Source organism: Giraffa tippelskirchi, chromosome 13 (genome assembly GCF_054371585.1).
Source record: "Giraffa tippelskirchi isolate mGirTip1 chromosome 13, T2T-mGirTip1v1.2.pri, whole genome shotgun sequence".
Taxonomy (NCBI): domain Eukaryota; kingdom Metazoa; phylum Chordata; class Mammalia; order Artiodactyla; family Giraffidae; genus Giraffa; species Giraffa tippelskirchi.
In genome coordinates, this window is record NC_137287.1 from 61,768,115 (window position 1) to 61,795,076 (window position 26,962).

General features: G+C 36.5%; 1 protein-coding gene across 50 annotated transcripts in view; it reads left to right on the top strand.

The window, feature by feature from the left end:
* ABI1 (abl interactor 1) overlaps window positions 1-26,962 on the top strand; it is an 85,244-nt gene that overhangs the window by 52,894 nt on the left and 5,388 nt on the right. For 2 of the 50 annotated variants that reach the window (XM_081554208.1, XM_081554232.1), the window contains 8 exons: window positions 6,036-6,218; window positions 9,015-9,115; window positions 10,318-10,458; window positions 12,088-12,093; window positions 13,852-13,981; window positions 18,450-18,597; window positions 21,635-21,725; window positions 25,509-25,684. In XM_081554208.1, the coding sequence (XP_081410334.1) occupies window positions 6,036-6,218; window positions 9,015-9,115; window positions 10,318-10,458; window positions 12,088-12,093; window positions 13,852-13,981; window positions 18,450-18,597; window positions 21,635-21,725; window positions 25,509-25,684 (976 nt within the window). Of the gene's footprint in view, window positions 1-6,035; window positions 6,219-8,269; window positions 8,285-9,014; window positions 9,116-10,317; window positions 10,459-12,087; window positions 12,094-12,780; window positions 12,784-13,851; window positions 13,982-14,820; window positions 14,902-18,420; window positions 18,598-21,634; window positions 21,726-25,498; window positions 25,685-26,962 lie in introns of all 50 variants that reach the window. The other 48 variants (XM_081554207.1, XM_081554230.1, XM_081554218.1 and 45 more) reach the window with 45 other exon arrangements.

The following is a 26,962-nucleotide window of genomic DNA, read 5'->3' on the forward strand; positions in this document are numbered from 1 at the left end:
TCTGTAGTGCAGAAGAGAGGTCTAGAATGGAGAAGAGCTTATGGATATATAGTAGTAATTTAGACCTGAATGTGGATGAATTTGTCAGGGGCAGGTTGTAGAGGGAAAGAACCTATGACTAAACCTGGAGGCACCTTATCTGTCAGGTGACCTTGTAAAGGAGACAGAGAATGAGCGTTTATGGGATTAGGAGCAAACCAAGGCGATCTATCTTTTTTAATATTCGGATGAAATCTCAATATTTTCCCTTCTGTGGAGTAATAAGTAGCAAAACTTTAATTCCATGTCAAGCAAAATTTAGTTAAAATTTGTACTGCTTAATCTTGTGCTGGACCTGCTAGAAAAGAAAAGTATTTAAGAGATATGTAGGGGTACATGCGGACGTGTGCACACACATACATACACACACACAAATTTAGCTAACTCCAGTTTAACAAGTTAGCTCCCTCCATAGTTTCATGGATGTTGGTAGAAGGCACAGGACTTCTCAGTCAGAGACATAAGACTTGATGACTCATGACAGGGACAGGAACCAGAGTTGTTGGCATTTGTGCTGCTTTTCCCAACCTTGAGCTCCATAGACCGTGAGGAGGGTGGGTGATGCTTCTGAATGTGTAGTATAGTCTCTTACAGGAGAGGAGCCCCCCAGACCATCATAATGGGTAGAAATCCTGCCTGACCTTACTCCTGGAGGGAGATGACATCTTTTTATGCAAGACAGTGAGCAAACCTGCCCGTTGTTGCTGAGGGTGACATTTCTGTCCTTCCTGGCTGTTTACTATATAGATGTACTTAAAATAGTCTGGAACAAAGAGAGTGCCTCTACCTACGAGATGTACAGAAATGCGATGGGTCCAAGGGTAATTGCCTTCCAACAATATTCATCCCTCATTTCTCTACCTTCTTGGCTTCTGGCAAAATTTCCTATGATTGACCACCCTGAGTAATCTGTCTGACAGAACCTGGGACCAGAGCCATTGAATTTGTCTCATAAAACATGTAATTCAGTTTAGGTACTATCAACATGGTAGCAGAATGAGGCCAAATTGCAATATTGACCACAGTTTGGCTCCCTAGGGTCCTCGTCCAGCCAGCTGAACAAATACCATAACCCTTCAGGGTCTGCTCTAGAGAGCCAAGTGGCTTTCTCTTCAAGTTTCTGCACTGACTTTCTACCTGACGCAAGTACTGCAGGAGGATGCTGGAACGCAAAGCCTTGGCCTGGTCTGCAGGAAGGAAGTCTGGGGAGGTTCTGTCATCCATTACAATGCTGGCCTGACCCAAATAGTTGACCCTGACCTGAATGGCTCCAGGGCTGATATGATGTCATTGTTCACCTCAGCTTAAGTCAGGGACAGTTCAAACCACCCTTTCTAATTGGATAACTCCCATTTTAGGGTTAAATAGTTTGGAGCAGACTGCACATAATTAACAAATCAGTTATCCCTCTGGGGAGCCCCTCCTACTAGTCAGGAATAGCTATACTTTGGAGAGGTCATAGCTGTCTACGGGTACAGGATCTACTGGTGGCGCTTGCTTAAATGCTTGAGTGTCTCTTAGAATCACCCCTAAAGTACCAGTCACCACATTTCTGGAGGGAGGTAAGTTAATGCTTGACTTCTGCATAAGTACTTCTGTAAAGAATGTTGTATGTCCCCCCACCTCCCTGTGCAGCACAGGTGGGACCTACTTAGGGAGCATGGGCCAGCTGTTTCTCCAGTGTCCTTTCCTGCACACATGGTAGGCATCAGGGCTCCCAGTTCAGTACAAGTAACTGAATCTAGTACTTGTTTTTGTTTTGGGAGGATTACCTGAAGGTAGTCAAATCTGTCTTACTGGTCTATGCCACCAGTCAGGTGGCATTCATCTGCCCCTTGGGGTGGCTGAATGAAAAGCTACAGGAATTGGAGGTGGCAGTTGGAAAGACACCTGGAGGAATTGGCAGGTGGTTTGGCTGGAGTCAGCAGATTGGATCGGGATTGTAATACCATAACATGAAAGAGTGCCTTTGATGGTGATGCACCACTGATGGTCTGAAGATGAGGTTAAAGGTCAGATGTAGCTAGTCTGCCAGTGGTGGGAGATGTGGCGTCTCTCACCAGGAGACAGATGGGCCTTTCTCCTGGACTCACGGTGTGGGATGCAGTGGTTACCTCTGCATGAGGAGCAAGAGTCCTTTACTCTGCGTCTGTTCATTGATGGTCCATGTCCACGTGTTGACGCATCTGGAATGGTGATGGATCTGCCGGCAGTGATGGCGGCCTGGGCAGTGCAGGCTTCATCAGCCACTGGACTGCAGCTGGCCTCGTCAGACCGTGGGCCCTTACCTTGGACACTTGTTAATGACCCACATGGTCTGATCAGCAGCTACGATTTATCGCCACAATTTATATGGCCCATGTTTAAGATGTCAGTCTGTCATTTTCCAAGTAGCAGACTCAAACAGCTATTCCCAATGGGTACCAGCCTCAGATCAGTAAAAATCTAACAAGGTTTTATCACAGGGAATATCAGCCAAATCTATGAGAACATCCTTGAGCTCCGCCCACAGAGCACAGCAGCCATACCCACTTCTCAATTCTGTGTAGCTGGCCCTGAGGTTGAACAGCACAGCGGCCCATAGAACACCACAGGGTGTCAGCTTATTTGAATTATTAATGCACCAGGCCCAGCCATTTAGAGGATCCTCTGTGAATCAACAGCATTGGTTTAGGTGGCAGCATGGAAGAGACATTTTCCCTAAAGATGTAGCTGCCACTCTTTCATGTAAAGCTGGGATGTCATAGGAGCTGGGCTGGCTGCATTCTTGAAGACACCAAACCCAAGGGGCACCTCCAGTGGAGGCTGCTCCTCTTGCCAGAGGCTCCAGTCAGTAAAATCACCCATGTACAGAAACTTGTACTCAGAGGGGTCCTAAGGATCATGGGCACTAGGACCACTAGTGCTTTTCTACATGCCACTCTTCCCAGTTGGCATAATCTCCTCTGGCTCTTAAGAGCATTCACCATGCAAGCATGAAAAATATCAATACCAAATTATACATTCATTGGTGGAAGCACAACAGTAATCCATTGAGTTGGTCCCAAGATCCCCACCCAGAAGGACACCATAGCTTTCTGTTCCCCACTGTGAACCACATCCAAACCTCGCAGCTGAAAGCAGATACCCTCTCCCCGCACAGGGTGGGGCTGTGGGCTTAATATGTATATATCAGCCAGCCTTCCCCAGAGTGATCTCACACACCCAGGCATGCTTGGTCTTCAATTTCCCTGGGAACTTGGAGAACTTGGCCCCACCCTTAACTGTCTTTCTCTTTAGGGTGTATGGGGAGGTTGGGAGAGAGCAACTTTGCTACAGTAAACAAGGTGGATTTATTTGTTTGAGCAGTGCTGTGGCTGCGAGCATTTCTGGCCCACCTAAAGGCCTGCATTCTGTTTTCTGTGTCAAGGTCGTCATTGCTGATGGACATCATCCATTTCTGTTGGGAACACCTTTACTCAGCAGCTACAGCCGTATTACTTTTTGGTGGGGGCCATGAGTTTGTACTTTTTGGTTGACTAGGGCTTGATCTGCACGGTGGCATCATTGTTCTTAGGAGTTCACCTTATGTGGGCTCTTGGCTGCTCCATTGTCAAAAGACCAGCTCTGTAATTCTTGCTTGATTTCAACGTAGGACTGGGAGTTTTCTGAAGCTGGCAGGGCTGGCAGAATTTAATCTTTCAGTGAGTTTCTCCTTCTCTGGTGAATCATCTTCATCATCATTTAAAACTCAGTTTAGGGTGGAAGAGGCTTCAGGACGAATCAGTGCCCTTGGGAGATTGTTTCAGGGAAAGTTTCCCCAAAGGGCCAAAGCTGTCTTACAGCAGACGGGGCCCACTGTCAAAAATGCCGAGGTCTTTGCCTCATCTCGAATGAATAGAGAAGACAAACTGCAGGAGGTACTGAGCAGGAAGATAGCTAGCTGTTGCCTTTCTTCTTTAACAAGCGTTATGTGTCCCCTCCGACCCCTCAGTCTCCCAAACAAACTAGCCAGAGTTCTAGGTTCTCCAGGTTCTGCTTAGAGTGGTTACAGTTTTCCTTCTTTCATGCTCAGTACAGATACATAGAAAGAACCTTATGTGCCCTCGCCTCCCTCTGCAGATAAATATTACTAGTTGTTTTCAGGGTCCACCAGGTGAGCTTAGTGAGTAGCTGAGAGAAGCCAGGGCATCATTCAGGCTGCTGTTTTTGAAACTACTTCCTGGTACTCAGCCTGAAGCTGCCGCCCCAGTTCAGCCTCATTACTAAGCAGTGAAGCAGAGGACCAGACGCTGCCTCGGGGACCACATGATTTGATCATGTTCACTCACAATTCCTGTGGACTTTTCTCCGTTTTCATTAGCTATCCTTTCATTCCATTTCTAAAAAGCTTTGTCTTTGTCAGCACTCCATCTTCATTATCAAAGCTGTCAAACATCGTGAGGGGTTTGAGATTTTACCCTTCGCGGACGCTCACAAGTTAAGCCAGCCACAATTCCATAGATGTGAGGAGAAGACGTGAGACTCCAGGTAAGAGACAAAGGTCATTACTGTGGTCATAGTCAACACTGTGTCAGACACCAGCCCCACTTTCTATAGGATATGTCCGAGACAGCCAGGTGGTGCCTATACACAGTCAGGTGTGTTCCAGGAAAGGAGCTGCCAGCTTAGGGGACCAGCTCTTTTATAATGGGCATTAAGACTTCTGACATAATCTTTATTATACTGGACAGTAAGCCTGCCTTTTGTGCTTGAGGAGACACTATATCTTCTAAGGCTAGGGAATCAGCACCTCTTCTCATAAGGTGTGCAGAAATACACATAACATTAACCTTTATTTCCTGACAGTCCCCCCCTCCTCCACCCCCTTTCAGTTCATTTCACATGCTTATGTTTTCTCACTACTTTCTAACTGGTCACATCCCAGTAGTCTCTCTGTCCTCTTGTGCAAGAGGGATCTTTTAGAATGCAGACCTGATGATATTGCTCAATTTGAATTTTTTATTGGTTTTTCATTACTATTGGGACTTCGCTGTGGCTCAGATGGTAAAGAATCTGCCTGCAATGCAGGAGACCCGAGTTCGATCCCTGGGTCAGGAAGGTCCCTTAGAGAAGGGAATGGCTACCCACTCATTACTATTAGGCCAAAGCTTAAATTGTTGAGCAGTTGTGTAACTATTTCTCATGTGCTGACTACTATCCAGTTTTTTAATACTGAGAATTAAATAAGAAAAACAAAACCCCACCTTTTTTAAAGCCAAAAAGGCCAGTACTAGGTAAGCTGTAGATGTGTGGGCTCTTTGCTGCCAAATTGTAACCCCTGGTCTTTTTTTTTTCCTTCTCAAACCTTTGTCTGTAATATGCTGTTCTTTTCACCTTAAATAATTTCCATAATTTTCCTCTAATATTTCTATTTTTAAAAATGTACTTAACTCTGTTAAAGCCTTCTCAACCTAGTTGGATATCTTGCTCTGAACACCTTTAGAGTAATTGCAAATAAACTGTGTGTGTGTCACTATAGTAGTTAGTTCATCTAGTTGTAATTACTGATTTATCTGGTCTGTATCTCCACAAAATAAACTGAGAGCGACACAGAGTAGGAGCCCTCCCTTTCCACTCACACCAGGTCTTTGGGAGAGAAAATCACTTCCCTCAGAATCACTTTGGAATCAAAACCAATAGTTTAGTTGGTGCTTTTAATCAGCTTTAGAGATTCCATGTTTTGACGTCAAAGATATTAATTTGCTTAATTTTGAAGGGGAACCTGTAGTAGTAGTCACTGGAAAATAGACATGTGATACAGTCTTAATATGTGGACATCCCTTTCATGCACTGGAGAAGGAAATGGCAACCCACTCCAGTGTTCTTGCCTGGGGAGTCCCGGGGCCGGGGGAGCCTGGTGGGCTGCCGTCTATGGGGTCGCACAGAGTCGGACACGACTGAAGTGACTTAGCAGTATATGTATTATTTACTCTGCCAAACAATATTTTCTTGCTTTGTTCAAATTTAAAATATAGACTGTGGACATTCATAAAGAGAAAGTGGCTCGAAGAGAGATTGGTATTTTGACAACAAATAAGAATACATCAAGAACTCACAAAATAATAGCACCTGCGAACATGGAGCGACCTGTAAGGTATATTCGGAAACCTATTGACTATACAGTTCTGGATGATGTGGGCCATGGTGTCAAGGTAAGCGTCTTCATATCGTATTCTCTTGAAATAATTTGCAGGCTATACAGTTTCAGAGTAAACTTGAATACATAGTAGAAACATTTAAAATTATTTGTTAATAATAATAGCTATAGAGCCTGGTTCATAACTTGTGAAGGATTTTCCACTTATGTCTTTGTTTTCAAGCCTTGAAAAGATCATGTGATCTAAGGGTTTTTCCGTTTTATTAATGGAAACACTGAAGCTTTATAATACATAGGAATGGTGTTTTTAAAAGGTTTCAATTTTATTAGAGGAATGAGCTGATGAATTATTTGAAAGAATTGGCATCTTACAGACTTTCATTCATGTGGTGTGTGAAGCTTATGATCTACTTAGGGCCTGCAGATACGGTGGAATAAGAGAGTTCTATTGTTTTCAACCTTAGATTCCAGGGAGATGGTAAACTGACTCATCCATAAATGTAAATGTTAAGGAAATGAAGTGAGATCTTAAGGAAATAAAAAGCCTAGTTTTATTTCCTTAAGATGTTTTATTTCTATAACGTGCTTGGGGGACATTAAAGTGGAAAAGTTTTTAAGTTGCTAACCAATTACATTTTGAGTTGTAAGGTATAGGGATTATTTCCTTCCAACACTCCCAACACTTTTGTGTAAATTTACACACACTTAACAGAGGAGGCTGTGCTCCATAACAGGTTAAAGGTTACACCATTACACAGTAGCAGAATTCAAGTAAAATTTTCATTTCCAAATAAATTCTCCTTTCACCCTTTCATTTAGGACTAGTTTATACTTGAATGCTATTTTGTTGTTTTTTCTTTCACTTGAAACAGTATATGAGGGAAGATGTATGGTCATATTTAGAATATTTCTAAGTTACTTTAGAATAGTATCTAGTGTATTATAATGCTATCACATTAATATGTCTTTTCTTCAAAGATAATGAGGCTATTCACATTTAATTTCTAAATCCAGGTGTGAAATGTAGTGGCAAGGTAGGATTCCAGACATTGTTTAATCTAGATAATAATGAGCCGTGTTATTCTAAACAAATCTTAAAGAATACCAAAGTTCTGGCGCAGTTTCTAGCAATGAGAATATGAGTCAAGGTATATTCCATTTTGGGATGCTTTCCTTAATGTTGCTTTTATGATCACTTGAAAAATGATAAGATACAAATTTAGAATGGCAGATGAGATGGAAAGAACTTGAGGGAACTCCATATTCCCCGGTGTAGAAAAAGACTACAATCTGAAGATAATTTTTCCTTAAGTGGCATGTTGCAGGTAGGCTGCTTTGGACACATTAGTTCGTGTGTATAAGCTGGCCAGGTTTCAAAGATGTAGCCTTTAGGATCAAAGCAGCTTTTCTTCAGTTTTGAAATTTAGTCAGACTTGTTCAGAGGGAAATTTAGAACTAAAGCAAACTCCGTCTACTAGTGCTGGCCTCTTAGGATTTGGATTCTTAAGCTACACATGAGAGGGTTTCCAGACCCTGTTTGTTTGTTCCTTAATTAGAATTTGGCTAAGATGTTATGGTGCATTGTAATTTTGTTTTAAATCCTGAGCTGCTAGGTCCTTTTCTGAATTTGGAAGCAACCTGTAATTTTGGATTTTAACATTTACAGTTGATCACTCTTTAAAATTCTGTACTATCATTCAAATAATGAAGCATGAGCATTCATTATCCAGTGTTCTTAAGGTCTGTGCACTGATGTATTAAAATAGCCATATATTTAGTGAGGTATGGTGTTTGTGTTTAAATCAAAGTTTGTTTTTTATCATCCATGATTCAGTTGAATTAGTTTGATAGGATAAAATACTGACCTAAGAAATTAGATAATTTGCATGAGATTGGCATAATTAAGTGGTAATTTTCCTATGAATATATTACTTTGAATAAATATGTGATACCTATGAATATTTCCCTACTGCTTGTAGATGTCTTTTCTTTATAAAATACTTGAAATATGACTGGGTAAAAGCTTATTAACATGAATCAAGTAACTGTCCTATCAGATAAGATATCTAGAATTAATTTCTACTTTTTCCCCCCTTTTTTGCCAACCTAAAGTGGCTAAAAGCCAAGGTAAGAAATACTACTTATCATTTGATCCACAGTATTCCTTCTGTATTGATAGAGGCTGCAGAGCCACTAAAACTTGAAAACTTCTCCTATGTCTGTCTGCTTTTTTCCCCATAGGATTTATATGGGTTAAATATACTCAAACCCAGTTCAAATCAGCAACATTTAGCTTGGATGTGTTAATATATCAAAGATATATTGACATCTGCATTTATATAGGAACATTAATTTTGCTAACATTTATTGCTTTGCTCATTTTTTGATAGTTGCCTTGCTTTTATTGACTTACAATTAGGAGGTTTCCCAGACATTACATGTGACTTTGTTACTGAGTTGTGATAGAGATGATTTTTCAGATGAATATTTTAGCAAGTTGACACTGAGATCTGTAGTTTATATTCATGCACACGTTTCAAAAATTTCAGGAAACCCAATATTTGAATTGCAGATAAGTTAGATCTCAGTGAACATGTATAACAATAAGATAATATATAAAATTCAGTAATCTCACCTGTATTTTGCAATTAATTGGCATGAAGGACGCAAAATAATATGAAAAGCCAAGTGCAACTGGTATCTTGACTTTTTAAAATATAGTACCAAAGTCGGTTATTAAAGCTGTCTGGGAATCCTTATTTCACATTCTGATATTTAAAAAATAATAATACCTGGTGTCAAGACACCAAGAGAACAATTTGATATAAAAATAAAAGCATTTCTTTCCACATTTTAGCATGGAAATAACCAGCCTGCAAGAACTGGCACACTGTCGAGAACAAATCCTCCTACTCAGAAACCACCGAGTCCTCCCATGTCAGGCCGGGGAACGTTGGGGTAAGAACTCAGTTACATCTGTCAGAACTCAGTTACATCTACATTCTTCAAATCCAATGAATGGAATCCAAAATGAATCTGCCTATTCTGTAATTTCTCTGAGGAACTGTACTGTACTAGACAAGTTTTTTGTATGTGTATAAATGAGCATTGTCTATTATTTTCCAATTCATTAAAAATTTTATATACATATATATAAATCTGATCTTAAAATGAAATATTTATTAAAATGAAATAACCAGAGGTTTCCATATATGTTGTCTTCACATCTGTTTGCAATATTTATATTATAGAACTTTGAATAAGTGGCCTGTTTTGCATACTTTGGTTTGGTAGCCTTTAGTTCTTCCATTTCCTCCATTTCTGCTTCACCTGAGACTTGGGAATCTTTACTGGCAATCCTTCTAACTGTGCTTCTGCTGGTCATCTTGGGGCCCTTCATTCTAGAGTAGCTTTGTGAGAAGGCCAGTGCAAAAGTAGAAAAGATAACAATTTGTGCCTTCTTCCTTCCCAATTTTCAGTGCAATGCAAATACTGAATATTTGGTAAGACAGTCCTGAAAGATTATTCATGTTATTTAAGACTATAGACTCCTTGTTTTTGGTGGGGTGGTAGCATCGTTACTTTATAGTAACAGGAATCAGTAAGCAACTTTTTTTGTATCTCTTAGTTTCTATTTTCATTTTGTGAACCCCTTACCCCTGAAAAAAAACCATGAAGTTGTTAAATAGAAAAATTAAAATCATTTATTGAGAAATTAATGGCATCACAACTCGGACCAGAATGTACTTGCCTGTATATATTAATATTTCCATATTGAGGTAGGAATAAATTGCAGAGGAGATATTTAGCTTCCACAATACATAAGGACAGTGGCTTGTGGGTTACTGAGTTGGGAATCATATGTATTTTAAAGTTTAATATTACTGAGCATTTAAAAAATTACGACTATTATTTTTAGAAATAAGATTAGTTAGAACTTTTACCTTTCTCAGTGGTTTTCCTAAGAAAAGGTAACAGATTTTAGCTTTTGTTAAAGTAACAAAATTCATACGTTCCAATTAAAGCATTTTTTAAAAACAAACATTATTATTTTTAAAAAATTGTGTTATATTTGATAATAAAGGGATAGTGACAAATTGGGGGACAATACTATTTTATCTTTCTTATCCATTACTCCTTTCTCTATTATGCTTCTTTAGACGAAATACTCCTTACAAAACCCTGGAGCCTGTTAAACCTCCAACAGTTCCTAACGACTACATGACAAGTCCTGCGAGGCTGGGAAGTCAGCATAGTCCAGGCAGGACGGCTTCTTTAAATCAGAGACCGAGGACACACAGGTAAATTTTTAGGTTGAGCCTTTGAACAGCTGAGAATGTATGTTATTGATTGGTGACGAACTTGTAGAATTATAGGAAAAGTGCTCCTCTGATGCTAACATAGATGGTAAGGTTGAGGATGATAGTACTGTATACGTTTCTGTAAATTTATAGGACTTCTATTTTTTTTAGATTTTTTAGTATCTATACTGCTAGCAGATTGCTAGTATTTCCTCTTTTTGACAGAGGTACATATGTACATTTGGATGAAGCCTAAAGAATTTTTTTTTATGGTCATTTAGGAAAAAAAGATCAAGATAACCACTGTGAAATTTTTTGGGTAAATGGTTAAAATATCAGAAACTATACAATGAGATTTAAACTTGAAGCTCTAAGGAAGAATTTCTTAGGAGAGTTGATAGACTGTAGAATATGTTATTATATAAATTGTTTTTTAAAAAAGTTCTAGAAATCAACTATCCAGTGGATTTTTATTCCCCTTTATTTTTAAAAATTTATTTTATTAATTTTTGGCTGTGCTGGTTCTTTGTTGCTATGCGGACTTTTCTCTAGTGGAGGTGAGCAGGGGCTACTCTCTAGTTGCGGTACACAAGCTTTTCATTGTGGTGGCTTCTCTTGTTGCAGGGCATGAGCTCAAGAGTGCATGGGCTTCAGTAGTGGTGGCACGTGGGCTTAGTAGTTGTGGTTCTCAGACTCTCGAGCACAGGCTCAGTAGCTGTGGCGCCATGGGCTTTTAGTTGCCGGGCTGCATGTGGGATCTTCCCAGAACAGGGATTGAACCTTTGTCTCCTGCATTGACAGGTGGATTATTTACCACTGAGCCACCAGGGAATCTACCCAGTGGATTTTTAAAGGCTTGGTATGGGACATAACGTGCATTTCAGAAAAGGAGATAATTTATTAATATAAAGCTTGATGTATTAATACAAACTGAATATAGTCATGTAACCACCACGCAGATGAGAGAATGGAATAGTACCAGCAACCCAGAAGTCTGCCTCAGGCCTTTCCCAATGATTGCTTCTACTTCCCTCCTCCTAAAGTAACTACTTTATTTTGGCAGTACTTTATTGTATAGTTTAACTTTTTAATTTAATTTTTACCTCTCACTTAATAACTTGGACAGGGAACTGCTCTTTACCTTGATTTTTGGTTGGTTTTATTAGAGATATAACTTGGTAAAATTATTTTGAAGGATTCAGTTGCATAGGGTATATCAAGCTCTTAAATGCTATGTAATTGTTATTTGTTGTTATTATTCCTGTTAGTAAATAATTCGTCATATTGATCTCTGCAGTTACAGTATCAGTTACAGTATGAATTCAGTGAGGACCAAAATTGTTTTTTAAATTGTTTCTTTATATGTTTATTATTGAATTATTACATCAAAGCATGATTTTTCTCTGTAGTAGATGTAGTAATAGTTTAATCATATTCAACAGCTAAGTTACTTCATTAGATACTAGGGATATACCAGTGAGATATGGTTGTTTTTTTCAGGAACTTGTTCTATTAGAATAGGTATCAACAAACTTTTTAATAAAGGGCCAGATTGTCAGTACTTTAGTATTTGTGGTCCATGTGGTCTCTGCTGCAGTTACTCAGCTCTGTCATGAGAGCAGCCACCAGCAGCACGTAATTGAATGAGCATGGCTGTGTTCCAACAAAACTTTTATATATGGCACTGGAATTTGAATTTCACATAATTTTAATGTGTCATAAAATATTATTATTTTGATTTTTTCCAACTAATTAAAATATAAAAAAAGTGTTCTTAGCTCATGGGTTATAAAAATCAGACTATGGGCCAAATTTGGCTTGCAGGCTATAACTTGCCAACCTCCATGTTAGAAAAAGGCATACAGACTAGTTAATCATACAAGCAGATAAGCACATCTGTCTGTTATATGGTGGTGGCACAAAGCAGAGTATTGACTAGCTTGGAAGTAGGGAGGCCTTCACATCAGAGCTATTTTTGTTATATAAATATTTTTTCCCCTTTTGTTAGTATGTGACAGTGTAATTATAGAGGGATCATATTGAAGAAAATAAATTAATTTAGATAGTGCAGATTATTACTCTGCTGGGTTTCTGGGCCTATTGAACCAGTGATGTTGAGTTTTAAAAATACAATATGGGGCTTCAGGCTACATGGGTACATAGGTATATTTGCATATGTGTACATGTGCACTCCTAAAAGGAATCAACCCTGAATATTCATTGGAAGGACTGAAGCTGAAGCTCCAATACTTGGGCCACCTGATGCAAAGAACTGACTCATTGGAAAAGACTGCTGCTGGGAAAGATTGAGGACAAAAGAAGAAGGTGGTGGCAGAGGATCAGATGGCTAGATAGCATCACTGACTCAATGGACGTGACTGAGCAAATTCAGGGAGATCATGAAGGACAGGGAAGCCTGGCATGCTTCTGTCCATGGGGTCACAAAGAGTGGGACATGGTTTAGCGACTGAACAACAACAACATGTCCACTTCACATTACTGAAACTGGTCAGTGTGAGGTTGTATACCTAAAGGGACAGTAAATCCATCGAAGTTAAAATTTAATAGTATCCACTGTTCTAGAATGTTCCTTGGTGAAATTTCATTATTGTCTTTCTTCTTTTTCATTTGCTCATTTTTCCAAAAATTTCCATCTTATTACTGTTCTTTGACATTAAGTAGAGGTTTGCATACTAATTTTAGACTAAGGTTGGTTACCATTTTTATTAACTTCCATAGCTTCTTTTGTGGCTTCCATCCCACTATTTTTTAATGTCTGTTTTCCCATTCTCAGCCAAGAGTCCCATGACAGTGTAGTTCATGTCTGCTTTGTGTACTGCTATTTATACTAGGTTTTAAATAAATCCTTGCTGATTCACTGTATATAAGATTGTGTTGGTCATTCATTTCTCAGTGATCTCTTACAGTTCTGAGTACTATATGATTTTATTGGTTTTTCAGTAGATGGAGAAACATAGTGAAACACATCGACTTCCCTGTAGCTCAAACGGTAAAGAATCTGCCTGTGAGGCAGGAGACCAGGGTTCAATCCCTGGGTTGGGAAGTTCCTCTGGAGAAGGGAATGGCAATCCACTCCAGTATTCTTGCCTGGAGAATTCCATGAACAGATAAGCTTGGTGGGCTACAGTCCATAGGTGCGCAAAGAGTTGGACACCACTGAACAACTAACACACACAGTGAAACACAAAAACCACTTCAGGTATTAGAGTTAAAATTTGTATTGGACAGTTAAAACATTTCTTTCTATGTAAGCGTGTGTATACGTAGGCACACACATATCCATCATAATGGTATCTGGTGGCTTTGAGTTGATTATATTTTTTGAAGGAGTCCCTAGAATTGCTGTTTTCATGATTTTTCTCTCTTTTGCAGTGGAAGCAGCGGGGGAAGCGGCAGCCGAGAGAACAGTGGCAGCAGCAGTATTGGCATTCCCATCGCTGTGCCTACACCCTCCCCACCCACCATTGGGCCAGGTGTGTCATCCACTCATCCACTGTCACATGTGGTGGCATTTATGAGCTTTATTATGGAAGTCTGAAGCAATTTAGTTATATTAGATAAAACCATTTATTAAGTTTATGTGATTGTTGCCAGAATGAAAGCTAACAAATTCAAAAACAATTTTTGATTGGTTTTCAGAGTCTTTAGAGTTTTGCAGCTATTTCTCCTTACTTATAAAAAAAGCATATTAAATAACTTTTGGGGCAATTTGCTTTAGTAATCAAGAATGATAATTATTATTTCAAGAGCAAACCAATATTGTTGATAATTCAACTGAAAGATCAGTGTCTTTAATGTGAATTATGTATCACTGAACTTTGATGTTGCCTTGTAGCCTGGTAGGTGTATCAACTCTGGTGATAGCTGGTTGTGACTTTACTGCTTTTATGTATGATACTCGATACATATGTCAGTAAAACACTATGAATGTAACATGGGATTAAACTAGGAAAAGCTCTTTTACTTTTTAGATTATATAAAAATTTAAGAGCTATGATTAGTCCCTTGATTGTTTAGTAAATGAAAGGAAGACTTTTTGGTGTTAAAATATACATTGAAAAATGAGTTTGATAATCAAAACTGGGAAAAATTCTTAGTTTCTCAAGGATGTTGTTGAAAAAGAAGGAAAAGCTACTTATAAAAACAGGCGTATTTTATAGTTAATGAAAGTGTGAACTCGGTGACCTTTTTACCTTGTAAAATTCTTATTCTTTGGAACATGCTTTGCATATGGGTGTCTTTCTTTTTTTCTTCTTTCCAAAGCATTGTACTTTCTTACTGTTTCAGAATGATTAGTTCTCTTTCTTGCACTCTGACCTGAATTATAAACTATTTTATTAGAAAACATTTCTGTCCTTCCTCCTTCTGGAGCTCCACCAGCACCACCTCTTGCACCACCCCTCCCCGCGAACACTGTGATAGGTGAGACTGCATAACCACTGGAGTGATTTAATTTACTGTGCCTAGTTCATAGTCCACTCCTCTGTTAGATGGTTAGCTTTTGTAGTTATTAGGTTGTAGTACAAAGTTTAAAGTATTAAATCTAGTTTACACTAATTTCTCCTTGTGAAAGGCCTCTGAAGTTACACAGAAACTTCTCTGTGATGTCAAATGTGTCTCTGCCTTGTTTATAACCAGTTGAATGTGGTTTAGCTTTTGTTTTATTTAGATCTTTCTAGGAATATTATAGCAGTGATTGTTCAAAAAAATTTTTTTTATTAGTGATGCAGTATTTTGTTAAAGTGAGACTTGATTTGGAACTCCCTGGTGTATACAACAGTCAAATGAGTGGGGTGAAGGTGGAGGACAGGAGGAAGAAAAATAGAAAAGAGAATGATGTGTGGGATGCTCTGAGGCTTCCCTGTGGCTCACAGTTGAAAAAGTCTGATACAGTCAAGGATTTATGGCATCTGAGGGTGCTGTGAAAAGTTTTTATCAATAAAATACATTTAAATTGTTCCCAGGTTGAGGGAGACTGGATTGAGCTATAAGAATTCCAAATATAGACTATATAAAAACCATTCAGCCTAGAAATGCACAGTAGCATTTGGGCGGAAATGGATAAAGAACTGTCTCAAATGATGGAGCTTAGGTGAAATAAAACCATCTAGAATCTTCTTTTAAAACCATTGGCACTTGTACTCAAAAGAAAAGGGGAAAAGGAAGTAATTTAAAAAAAAGACCCTAGTAATAGAAGTTGTTGGCAGAAAGTTCATGTTGAAAAAATAATGCCCTCAACCTAATTAATAATCAGGAACACAGAAAATAAAAACCAGTGGATACTATTTTATAGCTACGATAGGTAAACATGTCGAAGTCTCCTAATACCAAATGTCAGTGAGAATGTGCAGTAACAGAAAGGTACATTGCTGGCGGGAGTTTATTAGCTAATATGCTCCCTTTAGAAAGTAATTTGTTGTTACTCAGTCAAGTTGAACCAGGTTTCTTACCTTAGATTCGTCAATTTCATTTCTAGATATTTCCCCTAGAGTACTGGTTCTCAACATATAGGTATGTGACTCCTGAGTGTTGCCAAAATCCTTTCTTGGCATTTTTGAGGTTAGAACTATGACCATAATAATACTAAGACTTGTTTGCCATTTTCATTCTCATTCTGGTACAAGGACACAGTGGAATTTTCCAGAAGCTATGTAACATTTGATAGCATAGTTTTTGACAGCTAAAGGAATGTGTATTTGTGTATTCATGTGTTTTAAAGATAAATCAGTTTTAATTTCTAATATGGTAATTACCTATTCCTGTAACTCACTTCAATAAAAATTTTTTGAGGTTCTCTAATTTTAGAGTGGACCCTAAGACCAAAAAGTTTAACCACCACTGTATTAGAGCAGTGGCTTTTGAAATATGATTTCCAGATCAACAGCATCATTGTCGTGGGAGCTAGTTAGGAATGTAAATTCTCAGGTCCCATTCCAGACCTCCTCATTCGGAAACTGAGACTGGAGCCAAGCAGCTTGTATCACAATAGGCTCTTAAGATAAAATTCTGATCAGTGTTTGAGAACTGTTTCAGAGGAACTGAGGAACCATATTTAGGAATGTTCATAATGGTGGTATAATAATAATAGCAAAAATCTGGATGCAGTTCAAATGTCTAACAGTGGAATGGATAAGTAATTGTAATCGTGGCATGTTTGTATGTAAATAAAGCAAAAAAATGAATGATATATTGATATACTTATCAACATGAATGAATGAATCTTAAAAAATATAAAAGGAAAACAGCAAACCAACAGAATATATAATCCTATATAATCAAATATATAAATAATACTTATATATGTAAACAGATTATATATAACCATTGTAAATAGTTGTATAATATATATTAGTATATGTATTATTTATATGTATATAGCATATATAATTATATATACATCAGTCACATACCCTTTAACATTATGATTTATTTCATAATAAAATACTAAAATAAATTCTGAAATTGGCCTGGTTTGGGACTATATAAATAGCTCAATTTGGTTTTCAATCACCAAAAATAATAACCTGGATTTTATATAGGTTTTATATAAGTCAAAGAAATATAAAAAATCATTTTAAGATTTCTACTAAAATGGTTAAAGGATTACCTCTTAGCTCCTTGGGAAACTTAACTGTCCAGAATTACTCATTCTCAAAGGCATTTGAATAGACTGTTATTTTAAAAGTGTGTCTCTGTTTAGAAAATGAGTGTGTGGATGATTTAATTAGTGACTGCCTATGGCTTGGGAGCTCCAAAATGTTAAATATTAGCACTTCTTTTAATGAACAACCTCTGCTGTATGATTTTTCTAATAATTTGTATGGCCTCTAGGAGAGGTTAAATGAAACGACTGAAGGAAAGGAAACCAGGATTCTGCCTTTTTATTTCTTCAGTTGTGGTTAGATGTTTGGGAGAATGATGTAAATCCTGAAGTTGCCTGGAAGGTATAGTTAACTTTAGAGGCTTTGAACTTTATATTAACCTTTAAAATTTTAAACTTTGAAGACATTGGTAAAGATGACATTGAATGAAATTTTAAGTATTGTTAATACTTTAGTTAGTTTAAATATGCATGGAATTAAAAAAGAAAAGATTGCTTTGGATGTATTATGGGGAAAAAAAAAGCCCTCCAAATATGTGGGAAAAGATAGTGGATTCTCTACCCAAAGCTGCCTTAAAATGTCCATATTTTACAGTCTTAAAGTTTTTTTCAGTTTTATCATTCACAGAAATTTAAGTGATAGGGTAAAGTGTGTAATTCTTAAAAGTTTGGAGATATACAACAAATCTGACATAGGTGCTTTGAAGCTAGAAATTGTGCTTCTCTAAAAAAATGATTCTACTATAATATGTATAACTGCTAATACAGTAAACAGTCAAATAAATATACTAGTAAATGTGGAAAATAAGCTTAACTGTTTAAACTTTATAATTTAAGCAGGTTTGGCTGGCTAGCTTCTTAGACTTTGTTTCTGTAGACTTGCCAATGAAAAGGAAGAAGTGTACAATCCAGATACTAAGGTAGTCACATCTAAAAACTAATGCTTTTCACTTCAGACTGTCATTTGGTACTTATTTGTTGGAGAGACACAGTTGACATATAAAAACTATATGTTCTAAAATAAAGAAAAAGATTATACATTTTATTAGCAAAATACCGCTTGGGATTATGCTAAATTAAAAGGCTGAAGAATGTTTCATACTCAACTTTTGCACTTTCCACACAGTATCTGTTTTTTCTGCTTTTTTGTAAGTTTTTGTAAGTTCAGAGATAGAGCTATTTATGTTGTATCTTTACTTTTCTCTTTATTTTGTGCTGTGGACTTTAAAAAGTGATAAAAAACATTTCTTGCTGAGAGTCTGCTTCTCTTTGTTCTGCCATCGGAGGTTACCTGCAATGCTCAAGTTCTTTGTTGGTTGCCTTTGACTAATGCTTTCCAGCAGCCCCGGGCTCAGCTCCTGGTTCCCAGTATGGCACAATGACCAGGCAGATTTCTCGACACAACTCTACCACTTCCTCGACATCTTCTGGTGGATACAGACGGACTCCCTCTGTGACGGCTCAGTTTTCTGCTCAGCCTCATGTTAATGGAGGTCCACTTTATTCTCAGAATTCAAGTAAGCTTGTGCTTAGCAGGCGCACGCAGCAGTGGAGTTCCTTTTGAAGGAAATTATTTTAAATTGTTCTTGCCAGTGATAGACAACAATTGAAACCATGTTATTTCATGTTTATTTTTGTTTTAAGAAGTTTGACCTTGAATCATATCATTTTAAGAATAATTGCTTATCACTTTCAAAAACTTCCAACTCACTGAATATACTGTAAATAGAATTAAAGAGGAAAAACTCTGAAATTAATTAAGCTGAATTTAAAAATATTGGCATGTTTGATACAGTTTGATAACAGTAAAATTAAAAATATTGTGACAATTTTTCTTTTCAGTAATATAACAAAATTGCTGGCTATCACTTTTAAGCTTGTTAACCTATACTGAAATGAGTTCCAAACCATTAAAAACCATTCTTGATGCCTGCTTATTCTGTCTCTAATAATTATAACAGCGGGGAGGACTTTCCTTTGACAAATTGTTTCTGTTCACCTCAGATTGCACATCTCAACACTAACTGCAATCAGTGTTTAAAGACTGATAAGATTAGAAAATAACTTTGGCCTAAAATATGAAAAAGTTCCAGTTGCTTAGAGTGAGTAGTCATTAATTTCACTTTCCCTATCAGGGTGCTCAATCCAACCAGGAGAAATCTGAAATGAGCCAGTTGTTCAGTATTTGTTACTGGCTTGAAACAGTGATCATCAGACATAGACTGAAACACGCTTTCTCATATGGTTTTTCTAACTACTTTCTGGAGCTGCATGTTGTTTTATGTTACCTAAAAAATATTGAATACTCCATATTTACACAGGAAATTGGTTTTAAATTCTTTTTATTTATAATGCATGTTTTAAACAAGTGTTTTAAAGTAGAACTAAATTCTCTCTCTTTTTTTTTTGGTTAAATTTTAGTTTTAAAGACTTAATTGTGGTTATAAGCCAAAAGCCTTCTAAGAATTGAAAATCACTTTAGCAGAAATATCATAATTCACAAGTAATCCCCACATTTATGTTATAGATCCCTTTTCCAGACTGAAATTTTCATCCAAGCTCCTGAGAAACTTTAGCAGTTAGAATTTTACCTCACATTTCCCCTAGTCTCCTTTTGGTAAAGAAAAGTAGCTGGCAGCTGAGAATCCCACAGTTAATCTGATCATTAGTCTCACTAGTTTCATGAACCTTTAATTTTTTTTTTTTTCATATTATGCTGCATTTTTAGATCTCATCTCTGTGTTATTTTTCTTTTCTGCACTTAGACATTCATTTAGTTTACTCTGCAAATAGGGCTTCTGGTGACTCTTCACCTGATACATGTTTGTGTAGTTCTGTTTTAACACTGCTTGGGTTGGTTGCTTATCCTCAAAGAAGACATTGTCATTACTGAATGTCCATATTTTTGGATATTGTAAAGCAAATTTGCCTCACATTTTAAACATATTATTATGTGTTGTCAAATCAATTATCCTTCAACCTGAGTTACTGTTGGTGTTGTAGTGGTAGCATGTGAGTGTTTAGTGTTTTGATGTGCATATTCTGTGCATATGATTAGTATTGTTGCAGCATAACCTGTCTTTTCTTTATGTACTAACCAGCATGGCTAGTTACTAAGGGTTGTTTTTTTAAATTTTTAGGTTTGTGGAAGTTTTTTTTAAATTTTTTTTACATTGAAAAGGTATATAATCTTTTATTTATTAACACTATCATATATAAATGTGTATATACTGGAACTTGTTCCAGTATATACACACATGTATACACTTCTATATACAGAGTATCAGAATGAACCAGGACTAATTTCATAGTGAATTGAATGTTATTTTTAGCCATATAATGAATATAAATACACATACATTGTTTTGTTGTTTATTTGTACACTGAACCTCTTTCAGATTTTTATGCTTAGCAAACAATTTTTAGATTGGATTAATGGAAACAATCTTTCAATTAAATGATCTTTGGGAGCCAATAAATTTTCCCTGTCAGTTTAGTGTCATTTCTTGGTGACTACTAGTACACAGAATTTTGTGATATGAAAGGAAGAAGGTCCCTTGAAATATCCCTTGAAATTCAGTGAACACTTAACATGGTATATGGAGCACTCTTATTCCCTAGTAAATTTAAGAGTGATGTATTTAAAATTGTCAACTTAAAAAATAATAGTAACCTTTTTTTTTTTTATAAACAAGGATTTTTTCCTAGAGAGCTGATAGAGATATATAGAATATATTTAGGTACATAATGAGATTATATTACTGTGTATAATAATATTGTATTATATAATCAATCATACAATTAATGTTATATAATTGTATAATATATAATTATTATAATTTGTGTTTATTATTAAATCATGTGTAATTTACATGATAAATCATGACTTTATACTATCATAATTATATAATATACATTATATAGTTAATCTTACTATCTATAACATACATGCATGTTATATATAAAATTATATATAATTTAGATGTATATTATATATTTAGATACATAAGAACTGTTTTTAAAGAAAACCTATAACTAGTGCATTTATTTATACATGGAATAAACAGCTATTCCATAACATTTTTGTTTTGTTTATTTGAATTCTGATTTACAGCATTACCCTTAAGCTAGACATACCTGTTAGGATTAGAGAGGTAAGGTGAACTAACAGTATCCTGGAAACCTTTACTGGTATTTCATTCTTACCTGTTTTGTTAGTCTTTCCTTAGAATTCAAAATTTTCATTGCATGGAAGAAGGTGATGGTAAATCTCAATCTTCCGCAAACAATATAACAGTAGGATTAAAATAAATGTATTTGTTTTTTAATAAAATTACCAGTTGGCTAAGCACAGCTCAGCTTTAGGTTTGTTTGTGGGAAATGAAGAAGGTTCTGCAGGTTTTTGTTTTGTTTCTTGTTTTGTTTTGTTTCATTTACAAACTGTTCTTTGCATACTTATGTTTGTGGTCCTTGTAACTGACTTCTGCTTTTTGTTTGTTTCCTTTTCTTTCCTTTATCTGTTTTACTTCCCCCATTCTGTGTTGTCACCGCCAGTTTCTATTGCTCCACCCCCTCCCCCTATGCCCCAGTTGACTCCACAGATACCTCTCACAGGCTTCGTGGCCAGGGTGCAGGAAAACAGTAAGTTTGGAAAACCTGAGCTGTCCAAGAGTAGAGGCTGTCTCCTTATAGCATGCATGGCTGATAAGTCATCATTTTCCTTACTTTTGTTGAGAAGCTAATCTTACCTTGAAAATAGGTGCAGATCCGCTATTGAAACTGAAGAGCACGATCTTCAGTTTTCCTCTGTGTGCATGGTTACTGACTCAGATGAATGTTACAACTGCGATTCCCTTATGTATTCACATGCTCTAAAACATGAAATCAGATCTTTGCAGATTCTTAAGGAAAGCATAATCAAAGCCTCAAATTAAAATTGTGTGGAAACTACTAGTTTTCAATAGTTTTTAGGGGAATTAGTTTTCTGTTGCCAGCAAACCCATCAAGATGCATAGTTACACTGTGAGATTAAATCTATTAGGACAGGTGGTTTGTTTTATTTTCTTTGCTTTGGGTTTTTTTGGGGTTTTTTTGTGGCATTTTCTCCTTTAGTTACGAAACATTTTTGAAGAAAACTTTGTAGCCTTTGATTTTTATACATAAACAATTTTGAACCTATATAAAGATTTGTTCAAATTTTTATACATAAACAGTTTTGAACCTAATATAAAGATTTGTTAGGATAAACAAGGATCTGCAAGAATAAGTAAATTACATCCATGCACTCCATTTAAGTGATGATCCGTATAGAGCCCTCTTTATGTTTTGGCCCATGAGGATAATTTCTGAACAGGCAGACTTGTCACATTTTTTAGGTCTTTTTGAAGGAGGGTCAGATTGACTAGGAAATTCTTTTGAATATATGAATTAGGATAGAGTGGTTTTTTTTTTTTTTATTACCACCTGATTACTTTGATGTTCTGGGAGATACATCATCCTAACTATATGATCATAGTGAATGTTATTTGGCAAAATGGAAAATACTGCTATTATTGAATTATATTATGCCAAAAATGCTGAAAATGGTAAGATGGTCTAGTACTAATTCACTTCATTTGGCTTCATCACCATGCAGATAAATCTCAGAACAGTTTGAACAAGATGTGTAACTCAAATGACCAGCCCATCTTCCAGGAGAAAACATTGTGGCAAATTCCATCCTGCAGCTTCTCCTGACCTTGTTGTATTATTCTCCACGTTTCCTCCCTTCGTCCAGTCAAGTATTTGTTTATTCAGTGTTATGTCCTAGGCTCTGGGAGGAATATACATAGTCTAAGACAAAGTCCCCATCTTTAAGAAATGTGTGATTTAATAGACTTTATAAAACAGTTTCAAAATGCTGAAATTTCTGAGCCTAAACCAACCTTATCATTTACATTTGATTGGAAACTCTTATGTGTTTAAACATGTGAAAATAAGCGAATCTTCTTTTTAAAAAATTAGTGGATAAAGGTAAATTGCTGGTTCTTGGTGCTCTAAGAGTTTAAAAATTGTTTGCAAGAGTTTAAAGACAAATCCAGTTCAACCTTTGAACTGCCTAATAGCCGAGAATTTTTAGGAAATGTTTTAAAATAGCCATAATAAACATCCATTTAGTGAGTCCAGAGCTCATAGATTAGATTTTTGGTAATCCCTTTTTAAACAGAAATTCAGTGTAATGTACATGTATGGTCTTTGCTCTAGAGCCCATGGGCTATTTCAGTTCTTCTCCCAAACTTGTGATCTTGAGTCGGTAATTCTCCTGGTGCCACAGGATGCCTCACTTTATTTGGCATCTGTTTTCTTTGAAAGCATGTTAGGAAGATTATTGATAAATTGGTATCAGTATATTAAATGTTTTATGAATTACAAATTTTCTATGTTCTTTAACATTCACTTTCTTTGACAAAGTGGTGATAATGAATGCACAGAGCAATTAACCTATTAATAAATCTGTTTCAGTTTAAGACATGAGCATCTAAAAAAGCAGTGTGTTTACATCTGCGACTTAGCAGCAGCAGCAGCATGATTAACATCAGGAAGCATTTTTGAACTAATTACACATGGTGCTAGACAGAGTATTATGCACAGAGAATAAGATGACAAGACTCTCACCCCAGTGTATGCAATTTGAAGATAAGCCAATGTAAATTAACAGCAGTTGGGTATAAAGACAGTTGAATGAAAACATTAGACTAGTAAGTTGTGTATAAAGAGTAAATGTACTTTAAGAATTCAGGCAAACATACATAATTTATTCATTAAGCCATATTAAGGATATGAGCTATGACTCTTCAATGTCAGAATGGATTCATATACATTTTCTTCTCATCTCAATAATATTAGCAAGCTTTATGGAGAAGGTACTGGCAGAAATAAAACGGATCCTAGCATTTGTAGGAAGAATAAACTGCACACCTGTGTGAGAGCTGTCTGAATGAGCATCAGCACACAGGACTTGTTTCCTAATAGTGTCCTTTCTTACCCCAAATAGGATAAAGTAGAAATCACAGAATTAAAGTGGTTGTCAGTAGGGCTCTTATGTGCATATGTTTTAAATCTGGGTTCTTTGGTTATATTCTCAGCTCATTACTGCAAATAGGGTGTTGAAAACTTTAACACTATCTTAGAATAGATGATGACCATTTTCTTTGATCATATAAATAGCCCCAGAAATTGGCACTTGAGGTAGTATGTTGGAATTATTAGTATGTTGGAATTCTGAATTACTTCTCTCAGATACTGGAGACTATATAATTCTTTGTATCAAAATATTTTCATTTTTTTTTTTTAAGAAATTTGTGGATCAGAAATTTAAGAATTAGTTGTGCTTCAGCTCTGAATTCGTTAATATTGGGAGCATTTGTTATCTGGTATCATAATACTTTCTTGAAACAATTCTAGCGTGACATTTTTTCCATTTCACTGTTTACACCTTTATTTAAATCACACATATACATACCACAGCCATCTAGAATTTGAGATATGAATCGTTTTTATTGTTTTGCATGATTTGAGTTCTTTTTTTTTTTTAAACATCTTCCTGCAGTACTTTATTTTTAAAATCTTTATTGAGGATGTATTCTTAGGAAATTGGACCTTTAGGATCTAGTTTTTCCCTCATTCTATCTTAGTTTTACAAGCAATAATACAGAAATCTTAGCTTGCTTTCTACATTTTAGAAGCTGATTATCTTTCTTTAAAGTTGATTATGAGTACAAACATTTAAAAAATATTTAATGAGATTTTCTGCTTAGAATTATTTAACTTTAAATTTATTTTCTCTTGTTAAAATTTAAATAGAAAACCTACACATAGAAGCATACCTACACCACAGCTTTTTTTCCCCCTTGCATAAAACAAATAAAAATAAACATATATCCACCCACTAGAGATTTCTTTGTAACTAAAGGTAACTAAAAGCCAAAATCGGGGACATGAATGTGCACAATAAATGGTTATCAAACCATTAAATTAACATTCATAATGTTTACCATAGTCCAGATGACAGATGTGATATAAGGCTTATTTAAGGAGAGAGGCTAACTAAAGAGTGACATTTGTTGTGACCTGAACCTTAAGGGAACTTCCTTACTCCTGTAGTCTTATTTAAAAAAAAAAAAGACATATTGTCTCCTAACCTCTGCATTCATTAATTTGTAGTACTTCCTAATACCTTTAATTTTTAACTCATTTTATTATTGCAAAATTATTCTTAAAAGTAGTAGAAGCTTTAACACACCAAGCTTTTATTTCTAATCTTGCATGTATTATTATAGTGCATGCTGTATATGAGATAGAGCTTCCTTAAATTCTATTAACTTAGGAACTTCCATCTAGTCTGATTTCTGATTTCAATTAAGTATCTGAATTTTTTAGTTGCTGATAGTCCAACTCCACCACCACCACCTCCACCAGACGACATCCCCATGTTTGACGACTCGCCACCTCCACCACCTCCGCCGCCAGTGGATTATGAAGATGAGGAGGCTGCGGTAGTTCAGTATAATGACCCATACGCAGATGGGGATCCTGCTTGGGCCCCCAAGAATTATATTGAGAAAGGTAAGGTACAGTCATCACTGAATTGCTGTAACGGGAAGGAACTAGCAATGATCGTATTTTAGAGCTGTAAAGAACACCTAGTCCAGTATGTCTCTACCTTTTGAACACCCTTATGCAGACAAGATGATTTAGTTCCTAAACATTTCCCAATATAAAGCAAGGATTCTTTATTTTCTATTAATTTTTTAATTGGAGTATAGTTGATTTACAGTGTTGTGTTAGTTTCTGGTGTACAGCAAAGTGATTCAGTTATATGCCTATGTGTATGTGTGTGTATATATATATAAATTCTTTTTCAGCTTTCTTCCATTATAGTTTATTACAGGATATTGAATATAGCTTCCTGTGCTGTACAGTAGGTCCTTGCTGTTTATATTCTATATTATCGTTTGTATCTGCTAATCCTAGACTCTGAGTTTATCCCTACCCTACCCCCTTCCCCTTTGGTAACTGTAGGTTTTTCTATGTTTGTGTGTCTGTTTCTGTTTTTTTAAGGAATTCATTTTGTATCATTTTTTTGATTCCACATATAAGTGATATCACAGAGTATTTGCCTTTCTCTGACTACTTCCCTTAGTAAGTAAGTAGGAAGTTAGATGATCTCTGGGTTCATCCATATTGCTGCAAATGCAAATGGCATTCAGTTCGGTTCAGTTCAGTCGTTCAGTCGTGTCCGACTCTTTGCGACTCCATGAATCACAGTACGCCAGGCCTCCCTGTCCATCACCAACTCCCGGAGTCTACCCAAACCCATGTCCATTGAGTCGGTGATGCCATCCAACATCTCATCCTCTGTCGTCCCCTCCTTCTCCTGCCCTCAATCTTTCCTAGCATCAGGGTCTTTTCCAATGAGTCAGCTCTTCGCATGAGGTGGCCAAAATATTGGAGTTTCAGCTTCAACATCAGTCCTTCCAATGAACACCCAGGGCTTATCTCCTTTAGGATGGACTGGTTGGATCTCCTTGCAGTCCAAGGGACTCTCAAGAGTCTTCTCCAACACCACAGTTCAAAAGCATCAATTCTGTGGCACTCAGCTTTCTTCAGCGTTCCAATTCTCACATGCATACATGACCAGTGGAAAAACCATAGCCTTGACTAGACCTTTGTTGGCAAAGTAATGTCTCGCTTTTTAATATACTGTCTAGGTTGGTCATAACTTTCCTTCCAAGGAGTAAGTGTCCTTTAATTTCATGGCTGCAGTCATCATCTGCAGTGATTTTGGAGCCCAGAAAGAATAAAGTCAGCCACTGTTTCCACTGTTTCCCCATCTATTTGCCA